Here is a 14,648-nt window from a genome sequence, read left to right as displayed (position 1 = left end):
CTTGTAGACCGTCCCATACATCCCCCCACATCTTCCTTGTAAATCGTGCCATACAGTCCCCACCTCCCCCTTGTAGACAGTGCCCCCAAACAAAAACAATTGTACTCGCCTAGGACCCGTTCCCAGGACAAACTGAGATGCTCCAAGATGGGATCCTTGTGTAGGCTGGCGTGATCCTGTAGCCTAGTACAGAGTTTCCCAACCATTTCGAACTCTAGGCAACCCTGGAAATAAATTTCCACAGCGCAACCCTACCAAAACTTTTTTGAGAAAGAACAGAAAACGGCTAAAACCAGGCATTACACTCTTAGGGTATGTTCACACGGCAACGCCAATTACGTCCGAAATTACGGAGCTGTTTTCAGGCGAGAACAGCTCCTGAATTTCAGACGTTTTTACAAGTGCACATGTTTTTTGCGGCATCTTTTACTGACGTAATTGGAGCTGGTTTTCATTGCTTCAGGAATTTTGAGGCAGATTTTGAATTGACCGCGTTGTGTGATGTTTTTATTTTTGCTTTTTTAAAGGAAAGGTGTCACGAAATTTTTTTTTTTCTATATCAATTTGCATTTAGTGTTTTATTATAAAATCTTTTATTTATGTGTGTGTTTGTTTTTTACTTTTTTTTCTTTTTTCTAACTTTTACTTCACTATGGGGGCTGCCATTTTGTTTTTCATCTCTGTATGTGTCGATTAACGACACATACAGAGATTGAATACGGCAGCTACAGTGCATAGGAGTCAATGAACGGGAGCCGTCCCATTGACTTTGCACTATGGCTCTGTCCTGCGCAGACGCAGGTCAGAGTCACACAGAGCAGAGCAGCTGTTTGCAGGGAGAGAGCAGGCGCCATCTTGAAGACCAGCTGCACTGCAGGTAAGATGTGTGTCTCTGCATGTCCCACTCTCTACCTCACAGACCCCAGCTCTCGTGACCCCCGACGGCCCCCCCCCCCCCAAACGCCTCCCCCCCCAAACGGCCTCCCCTCCCCCGACGGCCCCCCCCTCCCTTGTGTGAAGGACACACGAAGAAACTGTACTGGGAAAGCCCTGAACGGTAAATCTCTCTAGTTGTGCTGAGACTGTTTGGGGATGTGACTAATGAACCTCTCAGTCTCAGCACAATTAGAGAGATTTATCGTTCAGGGGTCTGGGAAAGCTGGGTGACCACCATTACCCCTCCTACTGGAGTGTGAGATTCATTAGTCACATCCCCAAACACACTCCAGTAGGAGTAATGGTGGTCACCCAGCTTTCCCAGACCCCTGAACGATAAATCTCTCTAGTTGTGCTGAGACTGAGAGGTTCATTAGTCACATTCCCAAACAGTCTCAGCACAACTAGAGAGATTTATCGTTCAGGGGTCTGGGAAAGCTGGATGACCACCATTACTCCTCCTACTGGAGTGTGAGAGGTTCATTAGTCACATCCCCAAACACACTCCACTAGGAGGGGTAATGGTGGTCACCCAGCTTTCCCAGACCCCTGAATGATAAATCTCTCTAGTTGTGCTGAGACTGAGAGGTTCATTAGTCACATCCCCAAACCGTCTCAGGACAACTAGAGAAATTTATCGTTCAGGGGTCTGGGAAAGCTGGGTGACCACCATTACCCCTCCTACTGGAGTGTGAAGAGGTTCATTAGTCACATCCCTAAACACTCCAGTATGAGGGGTAATGGTGGTCACCCAGCTTTCCCAGACGCAGATATAACCAGGAAAGGGCTGGATGGACGGGCTGAGGGTGCACAGGGTTTTTGGTGACCCCCCTCTGTCATGTGATCGGACCTAGGTTACCGGTTCATCAGACGGGGTTCATGTGACTATAACTCTGTCCATAATAAGAGACAGTGCACTCAGGACAAGCACTGCCCTCATGCCATAGTTGTGTGGTTCTGTCTGCGGTGATGGCGGTGGGTGGCTCTGACACCCGCCTCCCCCGTCGGGTCATCTCAGGACAGAAGGGGTGTCCGGATTGGAGACACAGCGCCGCACCTATCCTCAGGTTTTGTCTGGTATTGCAGTTCACCTCCATTGAAGTGAATAGGACAGAGCTGTAATACCACACACGACCTGAGGACAGGTGCGGCGCCATGTTTTCCTGGACGACCCCTTTAAGACTTTTCCCGTGTGTGTGGCAGAGCGGAGTGTGCACGGGCGCCGCTGATACTTCATAGTCGCTTATCAGCTGTTTTGAAGAATCAGCGGCGAGAACACACACACACACACACACACACACACACACATATCCCCCAAACACGCAAAATCAAGTGTGTTTTTTTTGCACGTAAAATGTCAAATACACGGCGTGTGAACCGGTCAACTGAAAAGTCATTCACTTCACTTTCATCATTCTAAGGCTGGGTTCACACGACCTATTTTCAGGCGTAAACTAGGTGTTTTACGCCTCGATTTACGCCTGAAAAGACGGCTCCAATACGTCGGCAAACATCTGCCCATTCATTTGAATGGGTTTGCCGACGTACTGTGCCGACGACCTGTAATTTTACGCGTCGCTGTCAAAAGACTGCACGTAAAATAACAGCCTCGGCAAAGAAGTGCAGGACACTTATATACAGGACACTTCTTGGGACGTAATTTGAGACGTTTTTCATTGAATTCAATGAAGAACAGCTCCAAATTACGGCCGTAATTGACGCCTCGCAAAACGCGAGTACGAGCAATTACGTCTGAAATGACGGAGCTGTTTTCTCCTGAAAACAGCTCCGGCATTTCAGACGTAAATGCTGTTAGCGTGTGCACATACACTAGGGGTATGTTCACACACAATGTTTTCAGCTGAAAAATCGGAAGCAGAACGCCTACAAGCATCTGCCCATTGGTTTCAATGGGAAATACGGCGTTCTGTTCCGACAGGGCGTTTTTTACGTGGTAGTTTTCCAAAAACGGCACGTAAAAAGACGCCCGACCAAAATGAAGTGCACATCACTTCTTGGGACGTTTTTGGAGCCGTTTTTCATTGACTTTATAGAAAAAAGCTCCAAAAACAGCCGTTAAAAAACGCGAGTTTGATTAAAAAATGGCTGAAAATCAGGATCGGTTTTCCCTTTGTTTAGTAAGCGTGTGAACATACACTTAGCCTTTTGGTGTGTCCTATAACTTCTTCCAGCTGCAGAATCACACCCAATATGGCTGCCAGACACTGCTTAGCAATTTGAAGACACCTTTACCTGGCTTGTGAGAGGGGGGGTGAGGTTCCCTCCCACATTTACAGCAGCTGTGAGTCAGGTTGCTTTGCCTTATTCACCTTGCTGTAATTCTGGGAAGTGCTCCCCCTGGTGGCCAACATTGGAAAACATGTCAAATTATTATTTAATTTTTAATACTTTCCACCATACGGAAAAAAAAAAAAAATACAGCAAAAAACGTAAAAAATATAATAGAAATAAGTAACGACACTTAAAAAAAAAAAGGTTTAATTTGCGACACATTCCCTTTAAGCAAAAAAGCACTCCAAACGAGCGCTGCAGGTATTTTCTGCCTCCTATTAATTTCAATTTGAGGTCAGAGGTGGAAACCACTTGAAGACCATCAGCCCCCCACTCACAGTAAAATTACCATCAGCCCGCCACTCACGGATTCCCCTTGTAGGTAGTGCCACACAGCCACCTTGTAGGTAGTGCCACACAGCCCCCTTGTAGGTAGTGCCACACAGCCCCTTGTAGATAGCACCCCCCTTCCTGTAGATAGCGCCACTGTAGCTCCCTGAAGGAGCGGAGTCCCCCATATATGGACAGATACATCAAGCACTCCTTCCAGGAGCGGAATCTCCGGCCACACAGGGTTTCCGCTCCTTTAGGGAGCCACAGTGGTGCTTCTAGATAGCAGAGCAGGGAGATACCTCCCTGCTCTGCTATAGTGTTCAATAGTATCTGCGTCCTAAGGACGCAGATACTATTGAATGTGGCGTCGCTACCACTGTAGCAGCCCCAGCGGCGCCGCCAGCCATTGTCGCTGCTAGTAGCCGCTATGGCTGCTACAACGGTAGCGATGCCACTGAGAGAAGAAGCCTGGGCGCTTCTGAAACAAGGAGGGGAAGGGAGCCAGCGCAGTGTCCCCTTCCCCCTGCTGGAGTCATGCACCCTGTGCAATGGCACAGGTCACATTCCCCTAATGCCGACCTTGCTGCCATGGTTCAGCTACCCTTGTCACAGTCTGTCATTACTGATGAAGTATGAAAATGGCAGCTTTCCAGGACGTACACCCCCCTTTTTGGGGTGTGTACATAAATTTTGAACAGTAAAATCGGTTTTGGCGGTTTTCAGATTTATTTATTTATTTTTTTCTGCATGCCACAATTTTCGTGGTGAATTCCTGTAATGTTAAACATTGAGTAGATATATAAAACTTTGCTTCATGTAAGCAGCAGAAAATATCTATGTACATTCTACAATCCAGCTAGAGGAGCACCTGTTTTGTAAGAGGTTAATCAGCAGAGACTCTCACTAGTAGGCTTTATTCAGACGAACGGAAAAAACGTCCGTGCAACGCGCGTGATTTGCACGCGCGTTGCACGGACCTATATGTGTCTATGGGGCCGTGCAGACATGTCCGTGATTTTTCATCAGCGTGAGTCCGCTGAAAAAGTCACAACATGTCCGTTCTTTCGGCGTTTTGCACGCATCACGCACCCATTGAAGTCAATGGGTGCGTGAAAACCACGCATGCCGCACGGAAGCACTTGACAGCTGTCAAAAGGATGAATGTAAACAGAAAAGCACCACGTGCTTTTCTGTTTACAAACATCCAAACGGAGTGTCTTTGAGATGAGCGAACCCGGACAACCGAACCGATCTTCACCGGGTTCGGCCGAACTCGGCAAAAAAAATTCCCGTACGCGACGTCAGGAGATAGTCACTGTCCAAGGTGCTTAAAGAGTTAAACTGTTTCAGCACCCTGGACAGTGACTTCCGATCCCAATATACATGAACGTGTAAAAAAAAAAAAGAAGTTCTGACTTACCGATAACTCCCGACTTCTTCCTCCAGTCTGACCTCCCGGGATGACAATTCAGTCCAAGTGACAGCTCCAGCCAATCACAGGCCAAGCACAGGCTGCAGCGGTCACATGGACTGCGGCGTCATCCAGGGAGGTGGGGCCAGATGTCAAGAGAGGCGCGTCACCAAGGACGCGTCACCAAGGCAACGGCCGGGAGGGAAGTTCTCGGTAAGTACAAACTTTTTCTTTTTTTTTTAACAGGTTTCTCGATATTGTGATCGGCATTCACTGTCGAGGGTGCTGAAAGAGTTAACTGCCGATCAGTTATCAGCACCCTGGACAGTGACTGACGTCGACTAGACTCATCTCTATCATGGCGGCTGCGCGAAAATCACGCAGCCGCGCATCATACACGGATGACACACGGAGCTGTCAAGTGGTTTTTGCGCGCGCAAAAACGCCAAGTTCGTGTGATTCCAGCCGTACACAAACAGATATAAATCAGCCTCCTCCTGTATCCTGACTCAGAAATCAGATAACATTACCTTCCATGAAGTACATTTTTATCTGATGCTCACCATTGGTCCTGTACTGCATACAGCAAAGCTCTGTAGATTGTAATCTCTAGTGAGCGGGGCCCTCTGTTTTTGTCACACTTGTTTTTTTTTTTAGACCATTTACTTCCATACTGATTATATACCGCCAACATACTCCTCATTGCCCTCAACTATAATCTAGCCATGTAAATTATTCTTCGGAAAGCACTAACACTTTTTCCACCAATCGTACATATGACAACTGATCGCACCAAAGGTTGCAGTTGATTAATTTCAATGGGATACAGGATCTGCGCTGGAAATAATGACATGACTTCCACGCTAGGGCCTTTTTCTTTAGCAAACAATTTTATTAGATTCCATCAGGAAAGCAGGGACCATTCATCACGACCTAATATTAGCTCTTCCTAGTTACAATGGGTTTATGCAAAAAAGTATTTCCAATGTTTGTGTAAATATATAATGTTTTCCCACAGGTCTTGGGCACATCTTACCCTACTTCTATGTTATTTATTTCACCATTCTGCTGATTCACCGGGAGGCAAGAGATGAGCACCAGTGTTTGAAGAAGTATGGACTAGCCTGGCAGGAATACTGCAGAAGAGTTCCCTATAGGATATTTCCTTATATATATTGATCCATCCACCAACTCTTATTTCAGCTCCAGTGTGGCAAAGGCAAGAAAAAAAAAAGCACAGACTGATGTTTGTGGAGATGTAGATGGCGTTATATTTTTAAAGGAAAAAATTGCTTAATTGCTGGAAAGCAGACTGCTGGCACAAATTATACCATTAGACTACATGAAGAATACACCAGTGTTGGTACTTCAGAATATGGTTAGAATGGTCTTGGTATTCAGCAATCTTTATGCCATGCAGCTAGTATTACCATAAAGCCTGCAGCTTCTTTAGGCATAATAGGACCCTACATAAGTTGATATTTTTGTAAGTGTACCCAACATCGACCCAAAGAATTAACCATACTAGAATTTCATAACTTTTGCTGATTTTTTTTTATTTTTTTTTAAAACAAATTTAAACATAAAAGACCTCATGTTTGCGATGTCCTGCAAACTGAAGTAGAACAACTGACTGGTAAATTGCCATAATCATTCTAGCCCTTCAGACGGCCTTAATATGCCTCTGTGTAGGAGTCATGAATGGGATTAGATGAGAGCAAAGCAGCAAAACATTTTCTGCCTTGTGCTCTGTCCTAATGGGATCTCATCAGTTCTCAACACTAAATATATGGCAAAGTTGTATTCAGGCCATCTGCATACTTGAGTAGTATTGGAGTATAAAATGTTTTACTGGAGTGCAATTTGTATAAAAAAAATAAAAATGCAATAAAAAGAGAAATTGTGTTGATATTTGACTGTAACTACACTGTAAATTAATATGTTTAATTCATGAAGTCACTATGCGGTGTCGTGGTGGCAATCCTCAAAAGGTATTGAGGTATGTAAATTACCATACTCCAGTATTTGTAGGACAAGTTGCCCCCAAAATTATTATATATATTTATTTTTTTAATAAATTCTTTATTTTGACATGGGAGATACAAAAAGGAGCAGGTCCACAACCTGCCGCAAAAAACAACAAAACTACATGGTACAGTTATATATATATATATATATATATATATATATATATATATATGTGTGTGTTTTTCCTGCGTTGCAGTTCTGTGTGGCATCCGTGTACAGTCTGCGTTTTTACGCGCATTTGTCATACAATTTCTACGTCTGCAAACAAAACTGAAGTAGGTGGAGGTTTTATTTCCTCATTTCTTTAGCAACTGGTGCGTGAAAAACACGGACAGCACACAGATGACGTCAATGGGCTGCATGGTACGCAAAAAAAGCACGAAGGTTGGACATGCAGTGAGTTTCACGCAACGGACACACGCTGTGTGAAAAACCACGCATGTCTGAATAGCCCCATTGATTTTCATAGGTCCGTGTTGTGTCCGTGAAAAAAACGGGACAGCACACGGACGTGAAATACGCTCGTGTGACTAAGGCCTTAGAAATAACTAAGGACAATACAGTGCTGAGAAACAAACGCGCAAAACAAAAAAAAAAAAGGGGGGGGAGACGTCTCTACCAAAGCACACCAAATCCGTTCTCCAAATAGTTCTACTAAGGTGTGAGAGCACGGTACTCAGACTTTTGAAATTCTATCCAATGGTACCATGTTTTGCAAAAGCGATCTTGACTAAGAGAAGATATAAGATTTTCTATGGTCATGACTTCTTTAACTTTAGCGATCCAGAGGGAAATCGGAGGAGATCTCTGTTGTTTCCACAGGAGGGAAATACACATTTTAGCAGCTTCTGCTAAATGTCTAGGAATCGAGCGTTTATAAATAGAGAGTGGGATCTGAAGGTGATGGAGTAGGAAGAAAACAGGGCCCATGGTCAGATCAGTCACCCCCCCCCCCCCCAACAACCCGAATCACAGTCTCCCAAAACTAGGCCAATACCTCGCAAGACCGTAAAATATGTATAAAAAAAAAAAGGTGCCCTCTGCCAAGTTACATTGCCAACAAGTTGGTGGAACTTCTGAAAATAGGACATGTAAACAAGGAGGGACACGGTACCATCTGGAGAGCAATTTGTAGTTAGCCTCTTGAAATCTAGAACTGATAGAGGCCTTAGAGAGTAAAGGCCCTTTTATACCGATTATATACCAATTATCAGGCTAACCCGATAATTTCTCTTGGGTAAACAGGGCAACGATCAGCTCGTTCATTGGCCGATTGCATTGTTTTACATGCCGAAACTATTAGTAATGTTGACAGCACATATCCCTGTGTAAACATGATAGAAATGTATGGGGATGAGCAATCTGAGTAACGAGTGCCCGTCCCCATAATGGCTCCTTGTTAAAGGAGAGCCGATCAATGAGGTGTCTCGTTGATCGGCGCTCGTTTATACAGCCCACATCGGGCCATGTAATACCAGCTTATTTTCTAGTCCTCTGTTCTGGTGAATGGGTGATAATCAAATCTGTTTCCCATTGTAGAATAAACATCGGAATCGACTGGTCAAGGGGTGCTAGTAGAATCTTATATATCGTTGACAATGAGTGGCGCAATATTCCATTGTCCAGGCACAGAGTTTCGGAAGAGGTCCGATCTCTCAGGTAAAAGGACCTTACAGGAAGGGTGGATAAGAAATGATTAAGTTGAAGAGATCTGCAACCCATGGGGCGTGAGGCTCTGGGCTCTTATAGAGCTCTTCTGTGGAAGGCCAATAAGTGCCATCCCCAAGACGAAGAACCCAGAACCTATCCGCATCAATCCAGGCCCGAAAAACCAAGTCATCAACACCAGGAGGGAAGACTGGATTCCCTAGTATTGGAAATCAGGGGTACGGCGAAGGAAGTATATAAGATTGGATGTCAGCCGTGATACTGTAATTCGAAGTGGGACCCAGGTTAAGATGAAGGCATAGGGAGTGGGTCTGGTACCTATCCAACCAGAGGAGAGCTTTCAGAGGGATCAGCGTGAAGCTCTGTTCAATATGCACCCATTGTTTAAGCTGCGCGTGGTGACACCAGTCTAAAATCTGTGCAAGATGGGAAGCCTGGTAGTATGCTTTAAGGTAGGCCTATTCCACCCATGTCTGCAAAGGAGCGTGCGTTTGAGATAGGCTGGATTCCCACCCCAAATAAAGACATTTGAGTGATACAAGGTTGTTGTTTTTTGTTTTGTTTTTAAAAACTGGACAAAACTATTTTTTTAACCCCTTAAGGACACGGACAATTTTGGCCTTGAGGACAGAGCAATTTTTTTACATTTCCCCTCTTTGCATCCCGACGCTCATAACTCTTTTATTTTTTTGTACGACGTAGTTGTATGAGACTTTTTTTTTTGCGGGACGAGTTGTACTTTTTGTAGGTACCATTTTTTTGGTACAAATACATTATCGTTTAATTTCTATAAATTTTTATTTTGGCGAAAATGCAGAAAAAAAGCAGTTCCGCTGCCGTTTTAATATTTATTTTTTTTACACCATACACCGATCATCATAAATAATGTTATACATTTGTTCTTTAGGTTTTTTACAATCATTTAACTTTTTTTTTTTTTATCCCATAAAGGGATTTATCATTTTGATTTTTATTTTGTAACTGTAATGTACTGGCATAGATCTATATGCCAGTACATTAGTCTGTGTACTGATTGTACACAGGCAGTTGTTAGGGCATACCTCAGTATGCCCTAACAACAGGAAATATGTTCAGACAGGCCTGGGGTCCTTCAATGGACCCTGGGCTGTCTGGCCATATGAGTTGTGGGCTTTGATCGCGTCACAGTTATTTTCTGTGGCGCGATCAATGTGCAGTCCCCCCTCTTTGAACGCCGCAATCAGATTTAATCGCGGCGTTCAAAGGGTTAACGGCGGAGAGAAGATGTTTCTCCCCTCTCCGCTGTCAGAGCGGGGCCGTGGCTGTGTATTACAGCCGTTGCCCCGCTCTAGATCGCGCGCACAGACGGCTGTCCTGTGTCGGCAACCAGTTAATGTTGCATTTACACCTTCCTAATAAAAGTCCATATGAAGGCAAATCCTGTCCTCACATGGCATGATCATACAAAGGTATGAATGAGTGATATAAAGGTTCAGTTGTGAAGTCTGCTGTAGTTTCTGTTCAGTTAGGCTGGATTCACATTTTCTCGCTTTGTGGTTATTTTGATGCGGATTTCACCCCTTCTACATTAAAAATGCTGACATCCGCAGTGAATATCCGGAACATATTGAGCCTGCTGTGGTTTTGACACAATTATCACCTATCCACAGGATAGATGATAATCGTCTGATTGCTGGGGGCCCCACCGAACACGATGGTCCCCAACCCAGTATACCAAAGCATTATAGCAGCGATCTGAAGATCGCATAGTAAAGTCCCCTAGTGGGACTAATGAAATAAATAATAAATGTGAAATAAAGCTTATTAATAAAAATTACAGTAAAAAAATAACAATTTTTTTCCATAAAAAGTGGTTTTATTTAGTAAAAGTGTAAAAAATAAATAAAAGTACACATATATGGTATTGCCGCGACCGTAATGACTCCATTAATAAAGTTAATATGTAATTTAAACCGCAAGGTGAACACCGTAAAAAAAAAACGCAAAGAACAATGGCGAAATTGCAATTTTTTTCCATTGCCCCCCAAAAAAGTCATAATAAAAATTAATCAATAAGTCCCATGCACCCCAAAACAGTATCAATCAAAACTACGTCTCGTCCAGCAGAAAACAAGCCCAAAAAATCACTACTTTGATGGAAAAATAAAAAAGTTACGGCTCTTGGAATGCAACGATGCAAAAACAAATACTTTTAGTTCAAAAGTCTTTTTATTGGGGGGCCGTGGCTTGGACATGGCGCTGACCAGACGTGCTGCTTTAGAGCTCTGTTACTGCACTTCCCTAACCCGATCATAAGCACATTAATAAGCAACATTTTACTTACCTGATGGTCAGGAAATCCAAGGCCTCCACGGGGACTCCTTATTGTACACGGCAGATGTCTTCAGCCGGCTCCATCCAGCGATTCCTGACTGACGCTGCTTCTGGAACATCTTCTAAGATGGCGCCGCTGGAAGGGAGACGAGATGGCGCCGGGATTTCGCTTCCAGAGGGGCTGTCATCTGCGGCCGGCGCTGCTGCATCAGGTACTGATTGTACCTTCTCCTCGATCTCGAGTTCTCCGAGGCAGTTTCCCTCCCTGCTGGATGGGATAGAGCCGTGCTCTTCTGGGGCTGTGATGGCGCTGCCTGCGCGGGACTGCTCGCCACGTGGTGCCTGTCATGGCGGCCGTTTTTCTCCTTCATCCTCCCCTCATGTGTTGGGGTCTGCATTGCTGCCTTCTACCTCTCCCAGAGATTTGGCTGTTCATCCCTCCTCTCACATGAGTGGTTCTGCTGTCCTAGGGGATGATTTACAGGGCCTGAGACGACAGTTATCAGCATTGCCCACTAAACAGGACATGGAGCATTATGTAAACCGTCTTGAGGCGACGTATAAATCAGAGATACAATCTCTTACCACCAATCTATCCCAATTGTCCGATCAAGTCCAGCGGATGGAAAGCGATGTTTCCGTTATTACACAGCAGCAAGTTTCTCATGCCGACTGATTGGATCAACACTCTCATCAGATTCACGCTTTATTTAACCTTGCTGAGGATCATGAGAATCGGAATCGCCGTAATAATATTCGGCTTCGGGGCATCCCTGAGGATATCTCTCCGGGTCAACTCATCCCTGCTTTACAGTCTCTGTTTAATGCATTATTAGGGCGCCCTGCTGATGATCCTCTGGAGCTGGATAGAGCTCACAGGACTCTAGGCCCTCGTAACCCGGATCCTGATAGGCCTAGAGATGTGCTATGCCGTGTCCATTTCTTTTCTCTGAAAGGAACAGTGTCACCCAAAAAATTTTTTTTATATTTTAAAGATGTTAGTGCTTTATGAAAAACGTTTGGATTAATTTGTGTGTTTGTGTGTTACTTTTTTTTATTTTTCCACTTTTTCTTCCCTATGGGGGCTGCAATTTTTTTTTCCATTTCTGTATGTGTCGATTAACGACACATACAGACATGGAATACGGCAGCTCCAGTCCCATAGGGACTGCGAACGGGGCCCGTTCCATCCACTATCGTGTACGCCGCTGTGTGGGAACAGCGCATGCGCCGCTCCCACACAGTTCAATTTGAAATGCGCGCCGTCCGGCGCCATTTTCCTGTGGACCGGAAGTCGCGGCCGGACAGTAAGATTACTACTTCCGGTCGCGGCTTCCGGACTTGTGCACATGGAGCAGCGGCAGCAGACGGAGCGGATGGACCGGAGGGAGCGGCGGCGACTGGAGCAGGTAAGTTATTTCTATGTATGTTCGTGTTTCAGTGTGTTTTACTACTGTATGTTAACCTTCTACACTGTGTGTTAGCTCAAAAAATGGCGACACACAGTGTAGGAGGTTAGACCGTTCAAACCCCTCGTTTCTCCCGGCACTAGCCAGGATAAAGGAGGGGGGGATTCTGAGAGCTCACTAGAGCGAGGGATTTTTACCCAATTTTGCAGCATAAAGCAATGTGGTTGCTTTACCACATGCAATGCTGCAATTTTGGGAATGGCTCCATCTAGTGACCAGTGCTGGGAAATATTATAAATTGGATTCAATTTTTCCTGACTCGTGAAAAAAAAAATTAGAACAATGTTTAATCACCTATACACTAACTGTTTAACTAAAAAAAAAACAAACATGTTTTGCTGGCAACACATTCCCTTTAAGGAGCAGATCATGAGGAAGGCCCGAGATAAAGGCAAGGTTTTATTACAGGGGGTCAAGATTCAGCTGCTGTCTGATTTGTCCAGGATGACGCTGGACAAGCGCAGAGTGCTACGTCCTTTACTGGATGTCTTGAGAGAACACGAGATCTCCTATTCCTGGGGTCACCCCTTTCAGCTGCAGGTTCGCAGGGACGGGACACTGCTGAGTGTTCGGGACCCAGGGGATGTTCCGGATTTCTGCGCTGCTCTCCGCTTGCCTAGAGTTTCTCTTCCTGATTGGCCTTATGTTCCCATCCCGCCGCTGCGTCCACGGTCACGCAGGCGAGGTCGTTCTCCTGCTTTTCCTATGAGGCGTCATGATGGTCGTCCTGCTGAGCCGATGTGATACCCTTCTAATGTCTCCTACTTGCGGCCTGCTGTCAGAGTTTAATTGCAACGGTTATTGTGTTTATCATCTGAGGCAATTGTATCTGGATTTTCATGTAGACATTGCTGTTTGGGTCTGCATTTTGTTCTAGGTGATTGCTGCTGGAGATCTGGTGGCCACCGGATGCTGATTGATTGCTGTCAATGCGCTACAAACGTGAATGTTTATTATTTTTATTATTTTCCTTATTGCTAACCTGTATGTGCATTTATGCTGACAATTAATGTATTCAGGGGTGTTCTCTGCTGGGGTTTCTTTAGGTCCCTACTAATGCTGTACACTCTTATTTAATTATTTTGGGGTATCATGCTAAGTGCCTTGGTTTTCCTTTCTTTTCTGTTATATCGTTATTTGCTATATTTGCTGGGTTGGGGGGTGCGGGGCGCTGGCTAGACCTTGTCCTGACACTTCTCCTCTTAGGGTCTCACTGGTTATATCCGGTGTATATTGGATTGTTTCTCCTTGATTAGATCAAGGAGTGGGTGCTTGTTTCACCCGCTTGTTTGTCTCTGTTGTCGTGTCTCCCTTCCTTGTCTGTCTTGTCTTTCTCTTCATCGCTGTGGCACATTTTTGGGCTTGCTCGTACTACGTGCGTTGGAGATGGCACAGTTGAAAGTCTGTACCTTTAATGCTAGAGGGCTTAATGTCCCGGAAAAACGCTCGCAGATATTGTACAACATGCACAAAGAGCGTGTAAATATCTTGTTTTTACAGGAGACTCATTTTCAGGTGGGCCATACTCCACAGTTTACGAATCGTTATTATCCAGTCTGGTTCCACAGTGCCAACCCGGAATCCAAGTCTAAGGGCGCTAGTGTATGTCTTCATAAGTCACTTTCTCATAAACTCATAGACATCCTAGTTGACCCAGGTGGTCAGTATGTGTTTCTTAAACTGTCCATTCGGAATAAGGGTATGTGCACACACACTATTTACGTCCGTAATTGACGGATGTATTTCGGCCGCAAGTAGTGGACCGAACACAGTGCAGGGAGCCGGGCTCCTAGCATCATAGTTATATACGATGCTAGGAGTCCCTGCCTCTCTGCAGGACAACTGTCCCGTACTGTAATCATGTTTTCAGTACGGGACAGTAGTTCCACGGAGAGGCAGGGACTCCTAGCGTCGTACATAAGTATGATGCTAGGAGCCCGGCTCCCTGCACTGTGTTCGGTCCACTACTTGCGGCCGAAATACGTCCGTCAATTACGGACGTAAATAGTGTGTGTGCACATACCCTTATTCCGAATGGGTCCCCTTTTGACCCGCCTTAGTTCACTTCATCGTTTGCACGGGACATTGTTTGCTGAACTCACTATGTTTCGTTATAAAGATCCCTCCAAACCCCTGCACATGCTGATGGATCTGTAAAGATGTAACGTGCGGTGGGCTACTTTCCTTCTATTTGCCTC

The 14,648-nt window shown here is 45.0% G+C and overlaps 1 protein-coding gene and 1 long non-coding RNA gene across 3 annotated transcripts in view; one reads left to right on the top strand and one right to left on the bottom strand.

Moving 5' to 3' along the window:
- Positions 1–6,881, top strand: part of TM7SF2 (transmembrane 7 superfamily member 2) — a 28,296-nt gene extending 21,415 nt beyond the window's left edge. For both annotated transcript variants that reach the window (XM_075837193.1, XM_075837191.1), the window contains exon 11: positions 5,991–6,881. In XM_075837193.1, coding sequence (XP_075693308.1) covers positions 5,991–6,151 — 161 coding nt within the window. In that variant the 3' untranslated portion in view covers positions 6,152–6,881. The remainder of the gene's footprint in view (positions 1–5,990) is intronic.
- LOC142660569 (uncharacterized) overlaps positions 1–14,648 on the bottom strand; it is a 90,670-nt gene that overhangs the window by 11,393 nt on the left and 64,629 nt on the right. The gene's annotated exons all lie outside the window — the stretch shown is intronic.

The sequence above is a fragment of the Rhinoderma darwinii genome, chromosome 9 (genome assembly GCF_050947455.1).
Source record: "Rhinoderma darwinii isolate aRhiDar2 chromosome 9, aRhiDar2.hap1, whole genome shotgun sequence".
NCBI lineage: Eukaryota > Metazoa > Chordata > Amphibia > Anura > Rhinodermatidae > Rhinoderma > Rhinoderma darwinii.
This window is presented reverse-complemented; position numbering and strand designations above follow the sequence as displayed.